At 49.7% G+C, this 21,118-nt stretch overlaps 1 protein-coding gene across 1 annotated transcript in view; it reads left to right on the forward strand.

Annotated features, from left to right (window-relative positions):
- Nucleotides 1-21,118, forward strand: part of odad2 (outer dynein arm docking complex subunit 2) — a 422,610-nt gene that overhangs the window by 289,634 nt on the left and 111,858 nt on the right. The window contains exon 10 of the mRNA XM_085987200.1: nt 17,780-17,926. Coding sequence (XP_085843326.1) covers nt 17,780-17,926 — 147 coding nt within the window. The remainder of the gene's footprint in view (nt 1-17,779; nt 17,927-21,118) is intronic.

Here is a 21,118-nt window from a genome sequence, read left to right on the forward strand (position 1 = left end):
TAACATTGGACAAAGCTTTCAGTATGGCTGTATCATACGAAGCAGCAGCAAAAGGAGCTGCAGAGATACAACAAGAGACACAGGACTTCGGCACCCATAAAATGACACAGGAGTTCGGAAGATGTTATCGCTGCGGCAGATCCACCCATAACCAGAGGGACTGCTGGTTCAAGGGCAAAGCATGCAGGCAATGTGGTAAGATTGGACACATTGCACGGGTATGCCAATCTGGACAAAATAAATCCACTGACAGAAAACAAAAAATCAATAAAGAAAAGTACAGGAAGGTACAAATGATGACGGACAATAGCCCCGAAGACCAGAATAGCGATAGCGACTCCGGAAACAAGAGACTAAGCTGTCTCAAATTACATAATGTACTTGCCAAAGAGGATTACCAAACCATTTGGGTTACCCTCACAATAGCAGGGTCCCCAGTTAAAATGGAGCTAGATACAGGATCAGCTCTAACCGTAATAAATCGACGAGATTACGAGAGGCTATTTTCGCATATACCTCTAAAAGACACATCCATTATCTTAAAAACATATACGGGGCAGAAAGTCTACCCCAAAGGAAAAATAAGGGTGCCTGTGGTATACAACGGCAAAGAAATACAAAAGTTGTATTTATATATTCTACAAGATGGTGGTCCACCGTTGTTGGGACGTGAATGGATAAGGAAGATACGTTTAGACTGGCACTCCATTCAGGCACTGACGGTGACCAGTAAGGAAAAAAACAATGATGACATCATAACTGAACGATTAAAAGACATCTTGGCCAACGCCAAAGAAGTGTTTCAAGAGAAACTAGGAACCTTGAAAGGCATCACCGCCTCAATAAAAGTGGAAGATACAGCAATTCCAAAAATTTTTAAGGCAAGACCGGTGCCATACGCAATACGTCCGGCAGTCGAGGCAGAGCTGAAGAATTTGGAAAAGGCAGGCGTATTATCCAAAATAGATTGGAGCGAATGGGCAACACCCATCGTTCCAGTCATGAAAAAAACATTGAAAAATAACTCTGAGGAACAGAAAAAAATTCGCATCTGTGGGGACTTTAAGGTGACTGTAAACCCGGTCCTTCACACGGTACAGTATCCTCTTCCGAGGATAGAAGATATTTTCGCCTCACTATCCGGAGGGAAACGTTTCACAAAAATTGACTTGGCACAGGCATATCTACAGATGGAGGTTGAGGAGACCTCTAAAAAGTATCTCACAATAAACACACACAAAGGCCTGTACCAGTACAATCGACTGGTTTTTGGAATAGCATCAGCTCCAGCTATCTGGCAAAGAGCTATGGAGCAAGTCCTGCAAGGGATTCCGGGGACTCAATGCTACCTAGACGACATCCTTGTAACAGGAGAAAACGACAACGAGCACCTTGCCAATTTGGAGCAGGTGCTCACTCGGCTGAAAGAACGGGGCCTACGAGCAAATCGCCCCAAGTGCGAATTTTTCCAAAATCAGATATCATATTGTGGCCACATAATTAATAAGGAAGGGTTGCATAAGTCACCTGAAAAAATTGAAGCAGTTATAAAAGCCCCAGCACCTGAAAATGTTTCACAATTAAGGTCATTCCTGGGATTAATAAATTACTATCATAAATTTTTACCGAACTTATCAACTATTCTACACCCTCTTAATGATCTTCTACAGACAGGAGTGATTTGGAAATGGAACGAAGACTGTAAACGTGCCTTCCATAAATGTAAAGACTTAATCACATCCGAGAAAATTTTGGCTCATTACAACCCATCACTACCAATCAGACTGGCGTGCGATGCATCCCCTTACGGCATAGTAGCGGTATTGTCCCATAGATTCCCTGATGGCTCGGAACGGCCGATAGCTTTTGCGTCACGCTCATTGAACTCAGCTGAGCGTAACTATGCCCAGATAGACAGGGAAGCACTCAGCCTGGTATGGGGAGTGAAGAAATTCAACCATTACCTACACGGACAAAAATTTACCTTGCTGACTGACCATCAACCCCTCATCTCCATATTCAACCCTAAAAAAGGTGTCCCCATTATGACGGCACAAAGACTACAGAGGTGGTCCCTTTTTCTAGGGTCACACCAATACAACATTGAATACAAAGGGTCAAAACAGCATGGGAATGCTGACGGTTTATCACGCCTACCGTTGCCAACGATAGAAGAGGCACCTACAGTAGACCCAGTAGAGATATTCCACTCTACCAGAGTGGAATGTCTACCGGTGACAAATTCTGCCATTGAAAGGGAGACAAGAAATGACCCTACTCTCTCACGGATCTACGATTTAACAGTGAAGGGATGGCCAGCACATGGCGAACCACTGTTGCCAGCATTCTCGCAAAGAAGAGAACAGCTGTCAGTGTGCCGAGGAACCTTGATGTGTGGATCCAGAGTGGTGATTCCACCCAAACTCCAGGATAAAGTGCTAGAGGAGCTTCACGAGGGGCATCTGGGTGGAGTGAAAATGAAGAACCTAGCTAGGGCGTTTGTATGGTGGCCAGGTATCGATGGAGACATCGAAGACATGACCAAGAGCTGCCTAGGATGCCAGAAGGTCCAAAATGCTCCGCCACAGGCCCCTCTACATCCATGGGAGTGGCCCTCATCTCCCTGGCAAAGGGTGCACATCGACTTTGCTGGTCCATTTATGGACTCAATGTTCTTAATCGCAGTTGATGCACACTCCAACTGGCCGGAGGTAATAAAGATGTCCTCCACCACCACGGAAAAAACCATCACAGTATTAAGGACTATATTTGCCAGGAATGGGCTGCCGGAGCAGATATGTTCTGATAATGGACCGCAATTTGTGTCCGAAGAATTCAGAAAGTTCTTAAAGAACAATGGGGTAAAGCACTACACGTCCACCCCATACCATCCCGCCACCAATGGATTGGCTGAAAGGTTTGTCCAGACCTTCAAGAAGGCCATCAAGGCCATGGGTAATGAAGACATAAAACTTCAGCACAAGGTGGATAACTTCTTATTTGCATATAGGAATGCAACGCATATGGTTACTAACCAAACTCCCGCCATGATGTTCTACAATAGAAACCTAAGATGCTGGCTGGATTTGATCAAGCCCAACATCCGAAGGGACGTGGAGAACCGGCAGTTTCAGGGCATGAATGAAAGGCCAACTAGGGCCTTCCAGATAGGCCAACCGGTTTTGGCCCGGGACTACCGTACCGAGAAATGGCAGCCTGGAACTATCTGCACACGATTAGGACCACTGATGTATACCGTGGACATCAGAGACAGCATAATAAGGCGCCATGCTGACCAAATCATCAAGTCATCCGAAAAGGGACAACCTACACCACCACTCTATACATCTAACGATGAAGTAGAGATACCCATATCTACCTCCGATCCGGTGATACTGGAGCCCGATGAACCCGACACTGGCCTTCAAGCCGAATCAGCCTTGCCAGAAGAACCTACTACACCACCAGAAACTACTACACCCCCGAGGCGTTATCCGGACCGAGTCAGGAAGCCTCCTGAGAGACTAACTTATAATTAATTAATACAGCAATGTATATTATTTTGCATATAACATGTAATTAATAATTACTTAAAATATGATGTACTAGTTAGCTGGAAGGGGAGAAATTGTGGTGTATGTGCCTTTAAGAGCAATTATGGTGTATGTGCCTTTAAGAGCCCCAGGTGTGCGTAATGCCGGTAATTGCTACTTGGGCTATATAAGCCTGTGTATTGTGTATATCCTTTAGAAACTCCCCCCCAGACTTGCTTAGTAAATACCTATGAACCAACTCCTGTCTTCAGTGTCTTTATCTACACACGGACACTACACAGTCGACGCCACGAAGTACGACTACCTCGTCGCCTCTCTCACCTGCGCCACAGTCCCTAAGGTTTGGGCAGCGCTGCAGGATCCACCAGAGGAAGGCAAGTACGAACATCTGAAGGCCGCGCTCCTTAAAAAATTTCAGGCGGCCTCCAACCAGCGCAACTGCCAACTCCTCGACCTCCCAGGCCTTGGTGATGCTTCACCATCAGACCTGCTTTCCCACATGCTGTCCCTCTCGGACGACAAAAAACCCGGCGCCCTCTTTCGTACGCTTTTCATTCGGCAGCTCCCCGCCAGCATCCGCCCGCTCATTGTGGAGTCTGGCTCCATGGACCTGAACGAGATAGCCGGAAAGGCCGACCGGCTGCTCTCCGCGCAGACTGCCCGCGACGTCGCGCCCGACCTCACGGCAACGACCACGCGGTCCCCCCGGCTCACTAGGCCCGACCGCCCTTCCACTCCAGGTCATTGCTACTACCACACCCGTTTTGGCACTAGGGCCCAACGTTGCACGCCACCGTGCACTTTCAAACCCTCCCCCGCACCGGTCCCCACGATGGCCGCGGGGCAAAAGGGGCCCCTACTGTACGTCACCGACGACAGCACCAACCGCTGATTCCTGTGCGACACAGGAGCCCAGCACAGCATCACCCCCGCCTCCGCCCTCGAAATCCAACGCGGCGCACGGGGTGTCACGCTGGCTGCAGCCAATGGCTCTGACATCCGCACATACGGCACCCGCATGGTCACGCTCGACCTCGCAGGCCGCCGCTACCGCTGGGAGTTCCTCACAGCCAAAGTCCTCTGCCCACTCATCGGCGCCGACTTCCTACGCGCCCATGGCCTCCTTGTCGACATTCCGAGGCACCGCCTCGTTGACATCAACACTATGGCCCCCATCCCTGGCGCAGTCACCCCAGCCCGTTCGGCCGGCCTGACGACCTACTGCCTCGCCAGAGCCACGGACGACTACTCGGCACTACTAGCCGAGTTTCCCGCCCTCACTAACCCGACCTTTTCGGCCAAAGCCGCCAAACACGGTGTGGAGCACTATATCCCCACCACCGGCCCCCCGGTCTCTGCCCACGCCCGCAGACTCGACCCGGCCAAGCTGGAAATCACGCGGGCCGAGTTCACCACCATGGAGCAACTCGGCATCATCCGCCGCTCCAGCAGCCCTTGGGCCTCGCCCCTCCACATCGCCCCCAAGCCCGGCAGAGGCTGGCGCCCCTGCGGGGACTACCGCCGCCTCAACGACGCCACCACCCCCGACCGATACCCGGTGCCGCACATCCAGGACTTCTCGGCCCGACTGGCCGGACGAACCGTCTTCTCCAAGGTTGACCTGGTGCGCGGTTACCACCAAGTCCCCGTACACCCCGCGGACATCCCCAAAACGGCTGTCATCACCCCATTCGGCCTGTTCGAGTTCCTGAGGATGCCCTTTGGCCTCAAGAATGCAGCCCAGGCTTTCCAGCGCCTTATGGACTCAGTCCTCCGGGACCTGAATTTTCTATTCGTCTATCTAGACGACATTCTTGTGGCCAGCTCCTCCAAACAGGAACACCTCGAACACCTTCGCATCTTGTTCGGGCGCCTAGCCCAACATGGGCTTATCCTCAGCCCGGCGAAGTGCCAATTCGGCCTAGCCGAGATCGATTTTCCCGGCCACCACATCACCCCTGCTGGGGCCGTCCCCCTGCTCAACAAGGTGCAGGCCGTCCAGCAATTCCCCCGCCCTAAAACCATCAAGGGCCTCCAGGAGTTCCTCGGGATGGTGAACTTTTACAACAGGTTCATCCCCAGAGCTGCAGCCCTCATGAAGCCCCTATACGATTCCCTTCGAGGTAAATCCGGCAAGATGGCCGTAGTTTGCTCGCCGACGCCACCCTGCTCGCGCACCCGAGGGCCAATGCCCGGGTCGCGCTCACCACCGACGCCTCCGACCATGCGGTCGGAGCCGTGTTCGAGCAGTGGGTCAATGGCGCGTGGCAGCCACTTGCCTTCTACAGCCGCCAACTGCGCCCCCCGGAGGTCAAATACTCTACTTTCGACCGCAAGCTCCTCGCGCTCCACCTGTCGGTCCGCCATTTCAGGTTCCTCCTGGAGGGCCGCTCCTTTACCGCGTACGTGGACCACAAGCCGCTCACATATGCGATGGCCAAGAACACCGACCCTTGGTCCGCTAGGCAGCAACGCCAGCTCGCGGCCGTGTCCAACTTTACCACGGACATCCAGCACGTCTCCGATAGAGACAACGTTGTCGCCGACTGCCTTTCCCATCCCGCCATCTGTGCGAATCACCTAGTGGTCGACTACGCGCAACTAGCAGTGGCCCAGCTCACGGACCCAGACCTCCTCTCGGCGGCTACCAGCCTGCCAGGGCTACGCCTAGCCAAGGTCGCGCACGGGCCCGAAGCCACAGCAGTCACTTGCGACGTCTCACTCGGCCAACCCAGGCCGGTCGTCCCTGCAACCTGGCGCCGCCGCATCTTCGACGCGCTCCACAGGCTCTCCCATCCGGGTTCCCGCGCATCTGTTAAACTCCTCTCCCAGCGCTTCGTCTGGCGCGGCCTCAGCAAAGATGTTCGGACTTGGGCCAACTCCTGCCTCGCCTGCCAACGGGCTAAGGTGCAGCTGCACACAAAAGCACCCCTGGGAGACTTCGAGGTACCCAGCCGCCGCTTCGACCACATACACGTCGACATCGTCGGTCCTCTGCCGCCATCGCAAGGCCAAACTTATCTTCTCACGATGGTCGACCGCTACACACGCTGGCCTGAGGCAGTGCCGTTGACCTCCACCACCACAGCCGACATCGCCAGGGCGTTCGTTAACACCTGGGTCGCGAGGTTCGGCGTACCGGCTGATATAACCTCCGACAGAGGCGCCCAGTTCACCTCCGAACTCTGGACGGCCACAGCACGCAACCTCGGGGTGACGCTCCACCGAACCACGGCGTACCACCCGCAGGCCAACGGGCTGTGTGAACGCTTCCATAGGTCACTCAAGGCCTCACTCCGCGCCAGCCTGCAGGACAGTACCTGGACTGACCGCCTACCGTGGGTGCTACTAGGCCTACGCACCGCGGTCAAGGAAGACCTCCAGTCCTCAGCAGCGGAGTTAGTCTACGGACAACCGCTGCACGTACCAGGCGAATTCCTCCCGGAGGCTACCACGCCTTGGTCGGCCGAACAGCAGCGGCTCAACTCTTTCTCTTCCGCTCAACAGTTCGCCCCACTTCCGGTCAACCGACACGGCGAACTCGCACCTCACGTTCCGCCAAACTTACAGCAGGCACGCTTCGTCTTCGTGCGACACGACGCACACCACGGACCCCTGCGACCCCCGTACGACGGACCGTACGAGGTACTACAAACCGGGGACAAGGTCTTCAAGCTGCGATTCGGCGACAGGGTCAAAACGGTCTCCATCGACCGACTCAAACCAGCACACACAGAACCAGGGGAACAGGTCCCCGTGGCCCGACCTCCAACTAGAGGCCGTCCCGCCAGCAAGCTAGCACAGCCGGCGGCGAACCGCCCGGCCCCACCAACTAGTCCGGCGGCCACTCAGAGCCGCTCCGGCAGAACCATTAGACCACCGTCACGACTCGTCCACTCCTCCTAAGCGGATTCTGGGGGGAGCTCTGTGACGACACGCCACCATTGGACATAATCCGCTCATGGCGGCACGGACAGTTTACGCAGGCGCACTGCCGGCAGCAGCCGCCCCCAGCCGTGGGCCCTTTCCTCCGGCAACTTGTTTCCCGCAGGGACAGGCTGCCGGGAGCACTTCCTGTCTGGGGAGTATTTAAGTGGTTGCGCGGGCTTTTTAAGCACTTGTTTTGCCACGATGTAAATTAAAGCAGTTGTGTTCCATCAACTCTGGTCTTGACTCCCACGTTTGCCGCGGTATCTCAACACTTACATAATTGAGCCTGCAACTCGCACCTCCCTTTTACTGCCGGGTTTCCCAAGCCCTGGGAAACTTGTGTGGCAACTGTTAAATTTGAATCAGGCCCCCAATTGCACCGTTGGAGCCTGATTTAAATATGTTAATTAAGTGTCCTTCCGCTCGAGAACAGGACACTCACATGGCACGTAACCTGCAGCCATAAAATGGCAGGTTGGCGAAGCATTCTCTGTTGTAATATTTTTAACCCATGGGAGGAACTTTGATTTCACCAGTAACTAATAGTAACTCACTGAAATTGTACTGATCACTAATATTAAAACTGGTAACACTCAGGTTCCCCATATAACCAACAGTAATACAATGGCCTAGAAATTCGGGGGTTTAGCGCCACCCATTACTGCCAGATTCAGGCGAAAAGTTGGCGGCGGCCACAGCTCTTCCCCCCGCTTCTGGCGGATCCTGCAGCTGCCACCATTTTTGGATGGCCGGCAGCACTGCCGATGTCCGCACTCGCTAGAGATATGTAGATTATGAAAATCGTGACGTCGGTGAGTGTGCAACGCTCACTTGACGCTCGATCTGTGAGTTTCGACTTTGCCACTCAACTTACTGGCATGCCTTAAGTACAATGAGTTGAGCAAGCGTTGACAAGCAGGAAGGAGGCTTCAGCAGTGTTATTTAAAGGGATCATCAGCAATTACTTGCACCGGACATGTTGAATGGCTCTGTGCAGCTTTCTGCAACTGCAGCAGCTTTATTAACTTATTTCAAGGTTCTAAGGTAACAGGGAGTGTTGTTGCAAGTGGAGAATGCCTTCATTCTTATTTAAAGGCTTCTGCTGATAATATTTGCTCACGGGGGCTCTACTGGCAGTCCCCCTCATGCTCGAGTATCCTCGGGAGAGGGAGCGGAGGCAGCAAAGAAGATGAGAAGATGTACGCAGAGGGAGGAGGAGGAGGCCTCTCAACAGGAGGCCTTACCCAGACAGCACTTCTGTTTTATCCAATTAAGCCATGAACACTGTATTAGGAGGCTACGCGTCACCAAGGAGGTGGTCACAGAACTCTGCCACCTCCTGCAACCAGACCTGCAGCTTGAGAGCAGGGCGAACATGGCTCTCCCAGTGGCAATTTCTTCACCAGCCGATCCTTGCAGTCTGCAGCAGGAGACATAGCTAACATCTGCCAGTTCGCTGTCCATCGCTGCATCCGGGAGGTCACTGAGGCTCTCTACACCAGGAGAAGGGACTCCGTTTTCTTCTCTCTGAGCAGAGAGAAGCAGGACATGCGTGTGGCTTTGCCAGGATAGCCGGCTTCCTCATGATGCAGGGTGCCATCGACCGCACCCATGTGGCTTTGTGGGCGCCGTATAACAACCTTGAGATCTTGCTTAACCGCAAAGACTACTGCTCACTTAATGTGCAGTTGGTGTGCAACCACACCCAGCACTTCTTGATGGTCAATGCTCACTATCGTGGCAGCAGCCATGATGCCTTCATCCTGCATCAGTCCGGTGTGCCAGCAATCTTCTAGCCACCACATGCAACTCGAGGGTGGCTGTTTGGAGACAAGGGCTATCCGCTCTGCACTTGGCTCATGACTCCCCTCCGCAACCCCACCATTCGTGCCCAGCACTCATATAATCGGAGCCATGCAGCCACCAGGAACATCATCAAGCAGACCATCGGGCTACTAAAGCAATGGTTGCCCTGCCTTGACCGCTCGGGAAGAGCCCTCCAGTACTCGCTGGTGCGTGGTGATCTGCTGCATGCTTCACAACTTGGCGATCATGAGGGCACAGCCCTTGCCACCAGGGATTGCGGACCACTTCAGGAGAAGGATGAGAGAGGGGAGAGGAGGAGGAAGAGGAGGACAAGGAGGCAGGCAGCCAATCCCCCTTCTGGATGATTTGTCCATGAACGCCAAATCAAACTTTGATTCCAATGAATGAAATCCCAGATCCCTGTTGCTCACCACATCCCCATCATACCATCCCTCTGTCACGGAATATCACAGCTTCTTCCTGGGCACAAAGCTGAAATGAGAGCCAGCACAAAAGATTCCAAACAAAATTAATACATTTATCCAAAATCAACTGACACTTACAATATGAGCTAATCACCCTTGTACAATCCCTTAGTGCCTGTCGTTCAGGTGTCCTTTCCTGATCTAGTGCTCCTACGAAGTGCTCCCCCAGTGGCTGCAGCATGGCCGGTGGAAGGCTGCTGAGTTTCCATGGGGGAGACTTCAGATGGCCTTGCAGGATGACCTCGAGCAACTCTGGCCCTAGAAGGACTGGCTGCAGATTGCACCACCTTAGCATGGGTGGCAGCAGTCTGGGCTAGCTGGCTGATGGGCGGTGGCAAGAGCAATGGCGAAGTGGCAGTGGTGGGAACAGGAACTTCTTGAGAGAGGACAGCAGGGTCCTGCTTCACTGACCCACTGCCACGCCCCCGCGGCGGTGCCACAGCATTTCTAGCAATCTGTTGGAGCACAGATTGCTGGGCTGCTGCGACACCCTGCAAGCCGAGGTTGACACTGGAAAATGCAGCAATGATGGCAGCAGTCTGAGCTTGGGTGGCAGCAAGCTGAGATTGCATGAGAGCAGTCTGAGCTTGGGGGGCATCAAGCTGATACTGCATGAGAGCGGTCTGTACTTCTGCTGCAGCACTAAGACGTTGGGTCGCTTTCACCTGTGCTGCAATGGCAGCCGTGACATCACCTATCACATGCACCATCATGCACCATGTGTCGACATGGTCTCTTCAGGAGTTTTCCATCATTTGCCTTGAAAACCTGGGCTCCGAGCCCTGCACAGAGCCCCGTGCAATGTTGGAGGCGGACTCCTCCATGCTCCTTGACATTGCCAGGAAGCTTACTGGCAGGCTTGCCATTGCACCAAGCAATTCGATGTGCATGTCCAGGACCCTTCTTCTGATGGCCGTCCCATCGAGGTCCTCATCTTAGTCCTATGCAGCAGAACTCGGCCGTGAACTCGCCCTCCGGGGAGCTGGCCCCCAAGCTACCTTTCCCCTTGGCCTTGCTGCAGCCCACTCGTACCCGGTGCCTCACCCTGTGCAGATCCCGCTTCTACACTAGCCTCTAAAGTATGCGCAGTGCCAGTTTCTAAGCTGGTGACAGATGCAGTGAAGCTGTGCCTTCTTCTCGCCCCTCACTCTCCTGCATCGCCTCGGGGACAGGCTGCTCGAGTGCTTGGTGTTGATTAGCTGAAAGCAGAAAGGCACAAGAGTCAGGTTGTGGTGAGGGGAGGGGGCGGGGGAAAGCAAGATATGCAAGCATGCATCAGCAGCTTGAAAGTGAGAAACAATTGTGGGATGAGGGGGAAGTGGGATGTGAGAAGAAGGATTAGGAATGAGCATACCGTTGTTGTCCCCATGGGCTTCAACCTCGCTGGTTGCCACGGCCTCCATTATCTGCCGCCCAATGATCTCCGGCACGCTCTCCTCCAGCTGGCTGAGGTCCTGCATGGCAGCTTGCCCCCACCTGGCTGCTGCTGCTCTCTCCAATTTTGCGTGACCTTGGCCTGCAAGAGAAAGAGAAATGTGTCAGTGAGTGTGGTGCAATGTGTTTGGGTGATGTGCTACCATAGTTGAATAGCTGTCAGTGTGGGCAAGGTGTGAGATGTATGTGTGAGTGTTGCAGCAGTGGTAAGGTTGTGAGAGTGAAGTGAAGTTCTGATTGTGAGTGGTGATACGTAGAGATTGTTGGTAGACGAGTGCTGGGGGTGTGGTGCATTGAGCAGTGTGTGAGGCTTGTGGTGCAGATGGTGGGTATGGCACTTGCTGAAGCCTTCACTCACCTTGACCTGCCATGTGAGGGCATTAAACTTCCTTCGGCACTGGATGGCCGACCTTGGGACCACAGTGCTGGCCGTCACATAGGCGACTATCTCCTCCCAGAGCCTTTGAGAGGTGTGTGGCGAGGGCTTCCTGCCAGTGTGCAGGTAGAGCCCGCCGCCTCTCTACGGCCATGACCTCTACAGGCCTCGAGCCTCGTAGGAGAATCTGCAGGCTCTCTCCCTGTGCTGAGGCTCCGCCATGTATTTCCACTGCCATCGTCTTCCAGCTGAAGTTGTCAGTGGCTTGACAATGAGGTGCTGTAGCATCAGTGCACCTGCCCTTTATGTACTGAATCTTTATGTACTGAATAAAACCTGTGCCAAACATGACTGGGAATTAGACTAGACCCAATATTGGCCCACCTGTTGAGCGGTAAGCCAATGAGCAATGGTTTTAGCACTGAGATCAAGACTACAATCATGTTAATGAGGACGGAGCATGAATTTTGTACGCTACCTAGGCCAGTTTGACCTGGCACACCTTAACATCGTTGTGCCTTAACACTACCCATTTAGTGACCATATCCAATTTTTAGGCCATATGCAAGTGGTAGTAATAGGTTTAGCGCCCCAATATCCTACCTGTAACTAGTAATAATCCTATAACCCACTTATATTCACCTTGTAACTACAGCCAGAATCCCCCTGCACCGCTCTCCAGTCGATGCCACTTTTAAAACCCATCTCTCGTCCTATCTCCTTGGACTCGGGTGTTGTGTGAAGGTGACGACTCTGAACTCGGGGGCCTCAGTCAAACCAAACTGTACTTGGGCTTCACACGTCAAAACTAGCTGGCACAGACCGACCTGAACCAAATCGAGTTATTGCACAAAGAGCAGCAGGCTCAATGTTTGTGGCATTTCTCACAGGGTATATTATCCTAAACTCAACTCAGCACCGAGATTTTTAAACCACTCCCTGGGCTCAGACTCAATAAAGGAGAGAGAATGATAGACTTTACATCACAGAAGAAAGCCATTCGCCCCCCCCCCCCCGTGCCTGTGCTAATGCTCTCTCCTCTAACCCCATTCCCCCCAGATCCTTTTATATTCCTCCTTTTCAATTACTTATCCCATTCCTTTTTAAATTATGTTTTGATCACTTGTGGTGAAGGATCCTATGGTCTAATAGCTCCGAGTTCAAGAACCCTCCTCCTCCCATTTCCCCTTGGTTCTTCCAGTGAGAATTCTCGGTCTTGTGCCCCACTTGCCCACCAGTGGAAACAATCTTCCACTGTTTACCCACAGTAAAGTCCCCAGGTTTCACTTATACCTTCACTGGCTGCTCCTCTCTTGGCACTGCTGCCACTCACCATGTTACTGCTGCTGCTCCCGGCTCTGCAGGTAATACTGGTCCCCAGGCTCACCTCATTCCCCAGTGTCCTTTCGCTTGAACTTCAATCCACCAACTCCCAGTCCCATTCTCTGCCCAACCCCCGCATCCGCTGACCACCTATCCCAAACCCCTCTCTCCTAACACCCAAAAGTGGTAATTATATGAGTATGAGGAGAAAGAGGTGTATTGAAGTGTGGTGTAGTGATTGCAGGAGAGTTAAAGGAAGCAGCGAGGAGAGTGTAGTGAGACTGGAGGTATAAGCAGAGAGTAAGAGAGCAGCATTTTTACCGTGACAATTCTGGTGAGTTCATTGAACTTCTTTCGGTATTGCAGCCATGTTCCTGGAACTAAGCTCCTGGCTTTCACCTCCTCTGTGATGTCTTCCCATTGGCGGTGGAAGTTGTTACTTGGAGGATTTTCTGACCCCTGGCGAGGGAGGAACAGAATCTCCATCCTCCTACCTACTGCCTGGACCAGGGGCCTCCAAAGCAGCATCAGAGAATTTAGCTGCACTGTTGGTGTTTCTTGCAGCCATTTTTTTCTTCCGAGCAGCCACAGTGCACCTTCCCTTTAAGAGGTGCTGGCTGACTAAGTGGCATCAGAGATGCCCAATTTCCGGTTCCCCCCAAACAGGTGTGCAGCCAATGAATAACGTAGGTAACGCTGGCTGTGTGTCTGACTCAATATAATGAGGTCCCAGCATGAATTTAACATTTTCTAGAAATGTCAGTTATTAGAAAGAATGGCAGATGGAAATTATTTCAAAAAGCATTTTCAGTGACTTGATTGGTTTAACAACAAACCAGTACAAGAAAGAAATAACTTGCATTTATATAGCGCCTTTCACAACCACCAGACATCCCAAAGAGCTTTACAGCCATGAAGTACTTTTTGAAGCGTAGTCACTGTTGTAAATGTTGGAAACGTGGCCACCAATTTGCGCACACAGCAAGCTCCCACAAACAGCAATGTGATAATGACCAGTTAATCTGTTTTAGTGATGTTGATTGAGGGATAAATATTTGCCAGGACACCGGGGATAACTCCCCTGCTCTTATTTGAAATAGTGCTATAGGATCTTTTACGTCCACCTGAGAGGGCAGATGGGGCATCGGTTTAACGTCTCATCCAAAAGATGGCACCTCCATCAGTGCAGCACTCCCTTAGAACTGCACTGGCGTGTCAGCCGAGATTTTTGTGCTCAAGTCTCTGAAATATTGACATGTTTGAATAAGTTTTTCCCATTATAAATTGTTGACACATTCAGATGGATTTTCCCATTATGAAATAGTGTCATGATTTTTAGATAGGGTTTTTGCAATGTGTCATGGTGGCATCTGGGTTTTCTATTTTCACCCATCCCCACCAAAGATACCAGAAATTCTGGGCTGAAAACTCTTGGGATGGGGCAAGGGGAGTGTCGGGACCCTCCACCCAACCCCCAAATAAACTTTTAACTGGCCCCATGCCCTCTGATAGAGGAAGCAGACTTAAATTAATTTTGAAATTGTAATATGTGGGGTTCAAGGCCACAATAACTGCTTAACTTTGTTTTCATGATGTATTTTTACAACTTGCTTTTTAACTCTCATCTGTATGACACGTGCCTGTCTTGCTTTAAACTGTATTAATTGATTTTTAAACTTCAAATTATCTTCTTAGTCAATGGTTCAGTAATTTACATGGAATCAATCATTTTATAAATTTCTATCTTAAGATCTTTTTAATGTGGAGAAACTCAGATAGACCTTTTACTTGCAAAATGGTATGTATTGTAGTTAAATCTGCACTTAATTTTAGACCATAAAACGTGAGTGTTCTTGTGCCAGAAGATTTATTTTTGGCTAAGGTATCATATTTCAAAAGGTCCTAATAATCTTATACGTTTTGCTTTATTTTGATGTAGACTGAAAGTTGAACGCTTTGAAAGAGTATGCTGTTAGACTGCATAAATAAGATCATTAAAGAGAAGAAATATTTATTACGGCCACTGTCAAGCATGTTAGTCCATCAAACTTCTGTTTCTGAACATACAAATTAAATTATGCGTGGTTTCCTTTAAATTCCTCATATATTGATGTCTGCATGTGATTTAAAAAAAATTAAATTGCCAGAAAAATAGAATTTATTTTTTTCATTTAATTTATGACCATAAATACTAAAGCCCAAAAGTGACTATACTTCACTCTTTATAATCCCTCATAGTGCAAATAAAACAAGTAAACAGATCTCAGCCATATTTTAGTGCTACTAAATATTGTTTCAATTATATATGAAGAAAGGGTCACATCTGGGTTTGGATTCAGCTACAGGAAGAAAAAGAGTTGCCTCTGAGTTGGAATGCTTCAGTTCATCATATTAATATAATAATTGATAACATTATGACCTGCGAGCCACCTGTTTTGAATCCTTGGAGGTTCAGATCTACGTAAGCTATAAGTGAAAGCTAGTAAAAATCCATTCTACACAGCACCTGCTTGACGTATAACAGTGGCACCTCCTTATTTTTAGTTTATTTCATTTAGAATCTATTTCTGCTTTTAGACATTACTGGTTTTCCACAAATCTCCACGAGTGATTAGGCTTGTCTAAAAAAAAACATTTTGATTATGCTATAATCAGTCCATACTAACACATGGTTAATTATTATTACTTTGCGTATCAGGAAAAGGCAATGTGGAGAATTATGAAACTAAAGTACTGCAGATCAGCTACATTAGTCATAGTCATAGGCCTAGAAATTCAGTATAGCCACGTTTGGGGCGCTACAGCCGGGCGGCCGCTAAAGTTTGCGCCCGGCGCAAGTTCGCGCCACCTTCGCCGATATTCAGTGGCATCGCCCCAAGAGGTTGCGCTGCGCTAAAACAGGCGATGCACGACTATCATTAGGCGCTAAGCCGGCGGCCCGGGGCGATACCCCCGAGGGCGGGCGCAGCGCAGGTGCGGCGAGTTGCAGATTGACAGCAGACACTCTGGCGCCGGTCAGCTCTTAAAGGGGGAGGGTGGATTTGTTTGACTGCCACTCTCTCACGGCGTCTCTGAGCCCTTTGAATACAATGGAGAAGGCCAACGTTTGCACCCATTGCAGCCCCCATTATATGTTTGCAATCAATGATATGACACTGAAGTTAAAGACAAGTGGAAAGCTGTGGCCTGAAGCCACAAGTACCTGTGCGAGTGTTGAGCCAAAGCAGAAAGCTCTCTACCTTTGTCTCTCTGCAAAGATCCGTCTCTCACAAAGAAGGAGTGTTGCAAAATGGCTGCCTTTTCTACTGCAGGAGGAGTGCCCTTTAATTTGCGCCCCCCCGCGCCCCACATCGACTGAGAACCGTTCCCCTCTACCAGTCGCTAGGGGCGCCAGGCGCACAATAGGCCGGCGCCACTGAATTTCCAGTTTGAGGCGAACAAAGGGCGTTGCACGATGAAATGACGTCAGGATCTGCGCGCGCAGCTGAGCACGCGCAAAGGCTTTGCGCCACCGCTAAATCTTTACTGAAGTTGGGGAGAGGCGCAGATCGCGCTGCGCCCGGCCGCTAGCCGCCTAGCGCCCAAGATCTCCTCCTCCTAAGGCGCTAGCGGCTGGCGCAAACAACTGCATTTCTAGGCCATAGAGTCATAGACATACGCCACAGAAGGAGGCCATTCGGCCCATCGAGCCCGTGCCGGCTCTCTGTAGAGCAATCCAGTCAGTCCCATTCCCTCGCTCTATCACCGTAGCCCTGCAAGTTTATTTCCCTCAAATGCCTATCCAGTCTCCCCTTGAAAACATTGAGTGTGAGTTTAATATGTGAGAAATTACATTAATTGGTTATTATGCCTATTAATTTACTTATAAGAAAGGCATAGAAATTGATTGATGTCGTGGTGCCAAAGCATCCAATATGGCGGGCGGCGTGTGTGCTCACATTCCACGCCGAAGGTGCACCACCCGGCATATTGGTAAAGGCAGAAAAAAAAGGTGTCCACGTCCCATGCCTGAAATGGGAGTTAAGCTCTTTGAATATGCAAATAAGGTGCCGAACACCTGATTGAGGACTTCTTTGCATAATTGGTCTAATTGTGTGGTATACATGCGGTCTAACCAGCAGTCAAATGGACCATTGGAGGCTGCCACCAAAAAGGTAAGTTTGTATTAAATGTTTACCTTAATGTGGTGCGGGAGGAACAGAAGCACTACTCCCGGCTATATTGCAATGCTGAAGACTGTTACCGGCTCCCACTCGCCCGCCGCCCAATCACCCCACTCCCTTCCAATCGCTTCCCCACCCTACCAATCACCCCTTCCTTTCAATTGCCTCCTCTCCCCTCATCGCTTCACCCCTCTCCGGATCATCCCCGCCTTCTCCATCGCCCTTCCCTGTCTATCACTCTCCCCATCTCCTGATCGCCACCTCCCCCTTGATCATCTCCCCACCCCGCCGCCACACACCCCACAGGATTTCCTGAGGGTTGTTGCTGGTGACAGTGGTCCAGAATGCTGCCTGGGGATGTCCAGTATGCACCTGCCACTCACCGGTCTCATTTAATTGAGGCCCAAGGTTCAATATTGGTCGTGTGTTGGGCTACTCGTTCCTGCACAGAGATAAATCCCTGTGCCCAGTTCGTGCCGGCAGGCCAAAATGCTTTATTGCTTTCAAGAAACATGCTAACGGAGCTTTTAGATATTTCAAGAGTTTTGTCTATCTTAAAGAAAGAATGCTATAAATGTACTCAATGTTTGCCTTTTTCAAAATTAATGTTTTTTTTATTTTGCATGATGAACAATTTTAGCATAGCAATAAGTTATGTAGTTGCTTTTGCAATATTTGTCTAATTTTCTTTATATAATATAATTTCAGGGTGGCAACCAAACAGCTACTGTTATTGCCTTGTGCTCAATGAGGGACTTTAACTTGACAAGTGAATCATGCCAGTTGGCCATCCGAGATGTGGGTGGCCTGGAGGTTCTGATTAACTTGTTAGATACAGAAGAAACCAAATGCAAGGTAAGCCAAATTGACACTTATTAGGTAATTGCAATATTATTTTTAGACATAAAAGGAGCTGATTTTTCTCTGCCTAACACGCTGTGTGTGCCCATTTCTCGGCACTAGGGAGAGGAAAAAGAGGTACTGACCTGTAACACCAGATTTCAATGGGCTTAGGGACAGGCAAAAAAAGCTTGTCTTGAAACAGGTGGAAGCTTCATTATAATATTTAAATGATGCAGAGAACTGTTCTGACACCACCAATGTCTTTTTGCACCCTTACTGCAGGGTTGCTGCTGAGGAAAATTAACACTCATTGGGGTAGATCTTGACTTTGTGTGATGGTGTAAAAACAGGTAATAGCGGGTTGGCAGCCCATTTTACATCCCTCCTGATTTTACTTCCATGAATGGAAATGTTTTACACTATTGCACAAAGTCAAGATCTACCCCATTGTAACTGGATATTAATGATTGCTAAATTCTGAACAGTGCAGGCAAATAGATTTATAGGGCCAAAAAGAAGTTTCTTTTAGCAGTTTTGAGGCCATTTCTGCCCATTTTACTTTATTTTTCTCCTGGCACTTGGGTTCTTATGAGCTTCTATGCCAATTGAATGCTGAGTAGGTCAGGGTGCACAATAGGTGTTCAGTGTCTACCTGCTGATAGTTGCATACATACATCTGCAAGCAGAGTGCCCAAACCTTGCTTTAGCAGGTGATTAACACAACTGGAGGCTCCAATTCACAAGGTAAGTTGTGACAGCAGACCCGATGGAACAGACACATGTACACCCCTGACTAACCGTTATACTGAATAATTCCTCAAAGGCACCCCAATGCACTACATGACACTGCGCGAAAGAAGGATAATCAGCAAGGAAAGCCAAAATGCCACAAACCATATTTGCAGCATTGTTGCACCTATTTGGGCAATGGCTGTGGGAAACTGACCTCACAAGGGTTCGGGTCAAGAGAGTCAGATATAAAACTGTGCCAGCTGCTGTAAAGACAGCTTTACTAACATGCAGCATAGGCTGGCACAGCCAGTGCCAGAACCAGTCAGCTGCAATCTCAAGCCCGCACTTGGTAGTTCCTTTTGATTAATTTTTGTCTGTCACTTCTTAATCCCATGCTTTTGCAAAGGTTGCTAATGGGTTGAGATTTCAAGATGGTCCAAACATGGACAAAGGAGCTGAATTCCAGAGGTGAGGTGAGAGTGACTGCCCTTGACATCAAGGCAGCAGTTGAGTGAGTGTGGGATCAAGGAACCCTAGTAAAACTGAAGTCAATGGGAATTGGGGGGGAAAACTCTCCACTGGCTGGAATCATACCTAGCACAAAGTAAGATGGTTGTGGTGGTTGGAGGTCAATTATCACAGCCCCAGGACATTGCTGCAGGAGTTCCTCAGGACATTGTCCTAGGCCCAACCATCTTCAGCTGCTTCATCAATGACCTTCCCTCCATCATAAGGTCAGAAGTAGGGATGTTTGCTGATGACTGCACAAGTGTTCAGTGCCATTTGCAACTTCTCAAATAATGAAGCCGTCCATGCCCGCATGCAGCAAGACCTGGACGATATTCAGGCGTGGGCTGATAAGTGGCGGGTAACATTTGCACCACAGAAGTGCCAGGCAAGGACTATCTCCAACAAGCGAGCGTCTAACCACCACCCCTTGACATTCAACAGCATTACCATCGCTGAATCCCCCACGATCAACATCTTGGGGGGGTCACCATTGACCAGAAACTTAACTGGACCAGCCACATAAATACTGTGGCAACAAGAGCAGGTCAGAGGCTGGGTATTCTGCAATGAGTGACTCATCTCCTGACTCCCCAAAGCCTTTCCACCATCTACAAGGCACAAGTCAGGAGCGTGATGGAATACTCTCCACTTGCCTGGATGAGTGCAGCTCCAACAACACTCAAGCAGCTCCACACCATCCAGGACAAAGCAGCCTGTTTGATTGGCACCCCATCCACCACCTTAAACATTCACTCCTTCCACCATCGGCGTACCGTGGCTGCAGTGTGTACCATATACAAGATGCACTGCAGCAAATCGCCAAAGGCTTCTTTGGCAGCACCCCCCAAACCCGTGACCTCTTACCACCTAGAAGAACAAGGGCAGCAGGCACACCACCACCTCCGAGTTCCCCTCCAAGTCACACACCATCCTGACTTGGAAGTATATCGCTGATTCTTTATCGTCGCTGGGTCAAAATCCTGGAACTCCCTCCCTAACAGCACTGTGGGAGTACCTTCACCACAAGCACTGCAGCGGTTCAAGAAGGTGGTTCACCACCACCTTCTCAAGGGAAACTAGGGATGGGCAATAAATGCTGGCCTTGCCAGCGACGCCCACATCCCATGAACGAATAAAAAAAAATGCTGTTAAAACTTTTGTCCCCATCTCATTGTGACACTCACCCATAATTGTCCCCCATACATTTAATTTTCACACACAGCCAAAATGTCCTCTCCCACCACAAATGTGCTCCTTAGATACGCCCCCACCCCTCCCCCCCACAAAATCTGGATCTGTGAATAGTTATACAAGTGAGCTGACCTGCGAGCATTTGTGTTGTTAGTACATTACCATTCAGATGTGATTAACACCAGTTCTTAACTTTTACCCCAAAATGTGGTAGAGGTAGCTGTTTTGTAGTAACGCCAACGGTTATGTTTAACTATTACATAACCATGTGGTAATGATTCTTTTTAGATAAAATTGCTGAGTCAATCTAGTACAACAGTTCTCAGACAAAAAAAACTCAGAAAAGATCTCAGACAAAACCAGTCCATTAAAATTGTACATTTACGTGTCAAATTGAAATGTTATTTTTGCAACATATTTCAAATTTTCTCCCTTATGCTATTCAGTATTTATTTGAGAGGTTAAGCGCATAAATGCACTCAAACCTTTGTCAGTGCCACTTTGCAACTAGCAGTTGAGTGGCCTGTGGTGATGTTACAACTGGAGTTTGAAATATATTAATAAAGATTCAGAATGGTACTCCTTAAACATCCTCTTTGTACAGTACAAATAGCTTGAGGTAGGCAATGCGAAGAATCCCATTAAGACACTTTTGACATATCCCTTCATGTGCCATGTAAATGCATCTTTGGCTGGCGGGCAAGTTCTTTTTCCTATTGCCGGCAGTTGAGAGAACTTGTACCTTATCACATATCTCAGAAACATCCAAAA

The sequence above is a fragment of the Somniosus microcephalus genome, chromosome 5 (assembly GCF_052327205.1).
Source record: "Somniosus microcephalus isolate GS21.2 chromosome 5, FLI_Smic_1.0, whole genome shotgun sequence".
Lineage (NCBI taxonomy): Eukaryota > Metazoa > Chordata > Chondrichthyes > Squaliformes > Somniosidae > Somniosus > Somniosus microcephalus.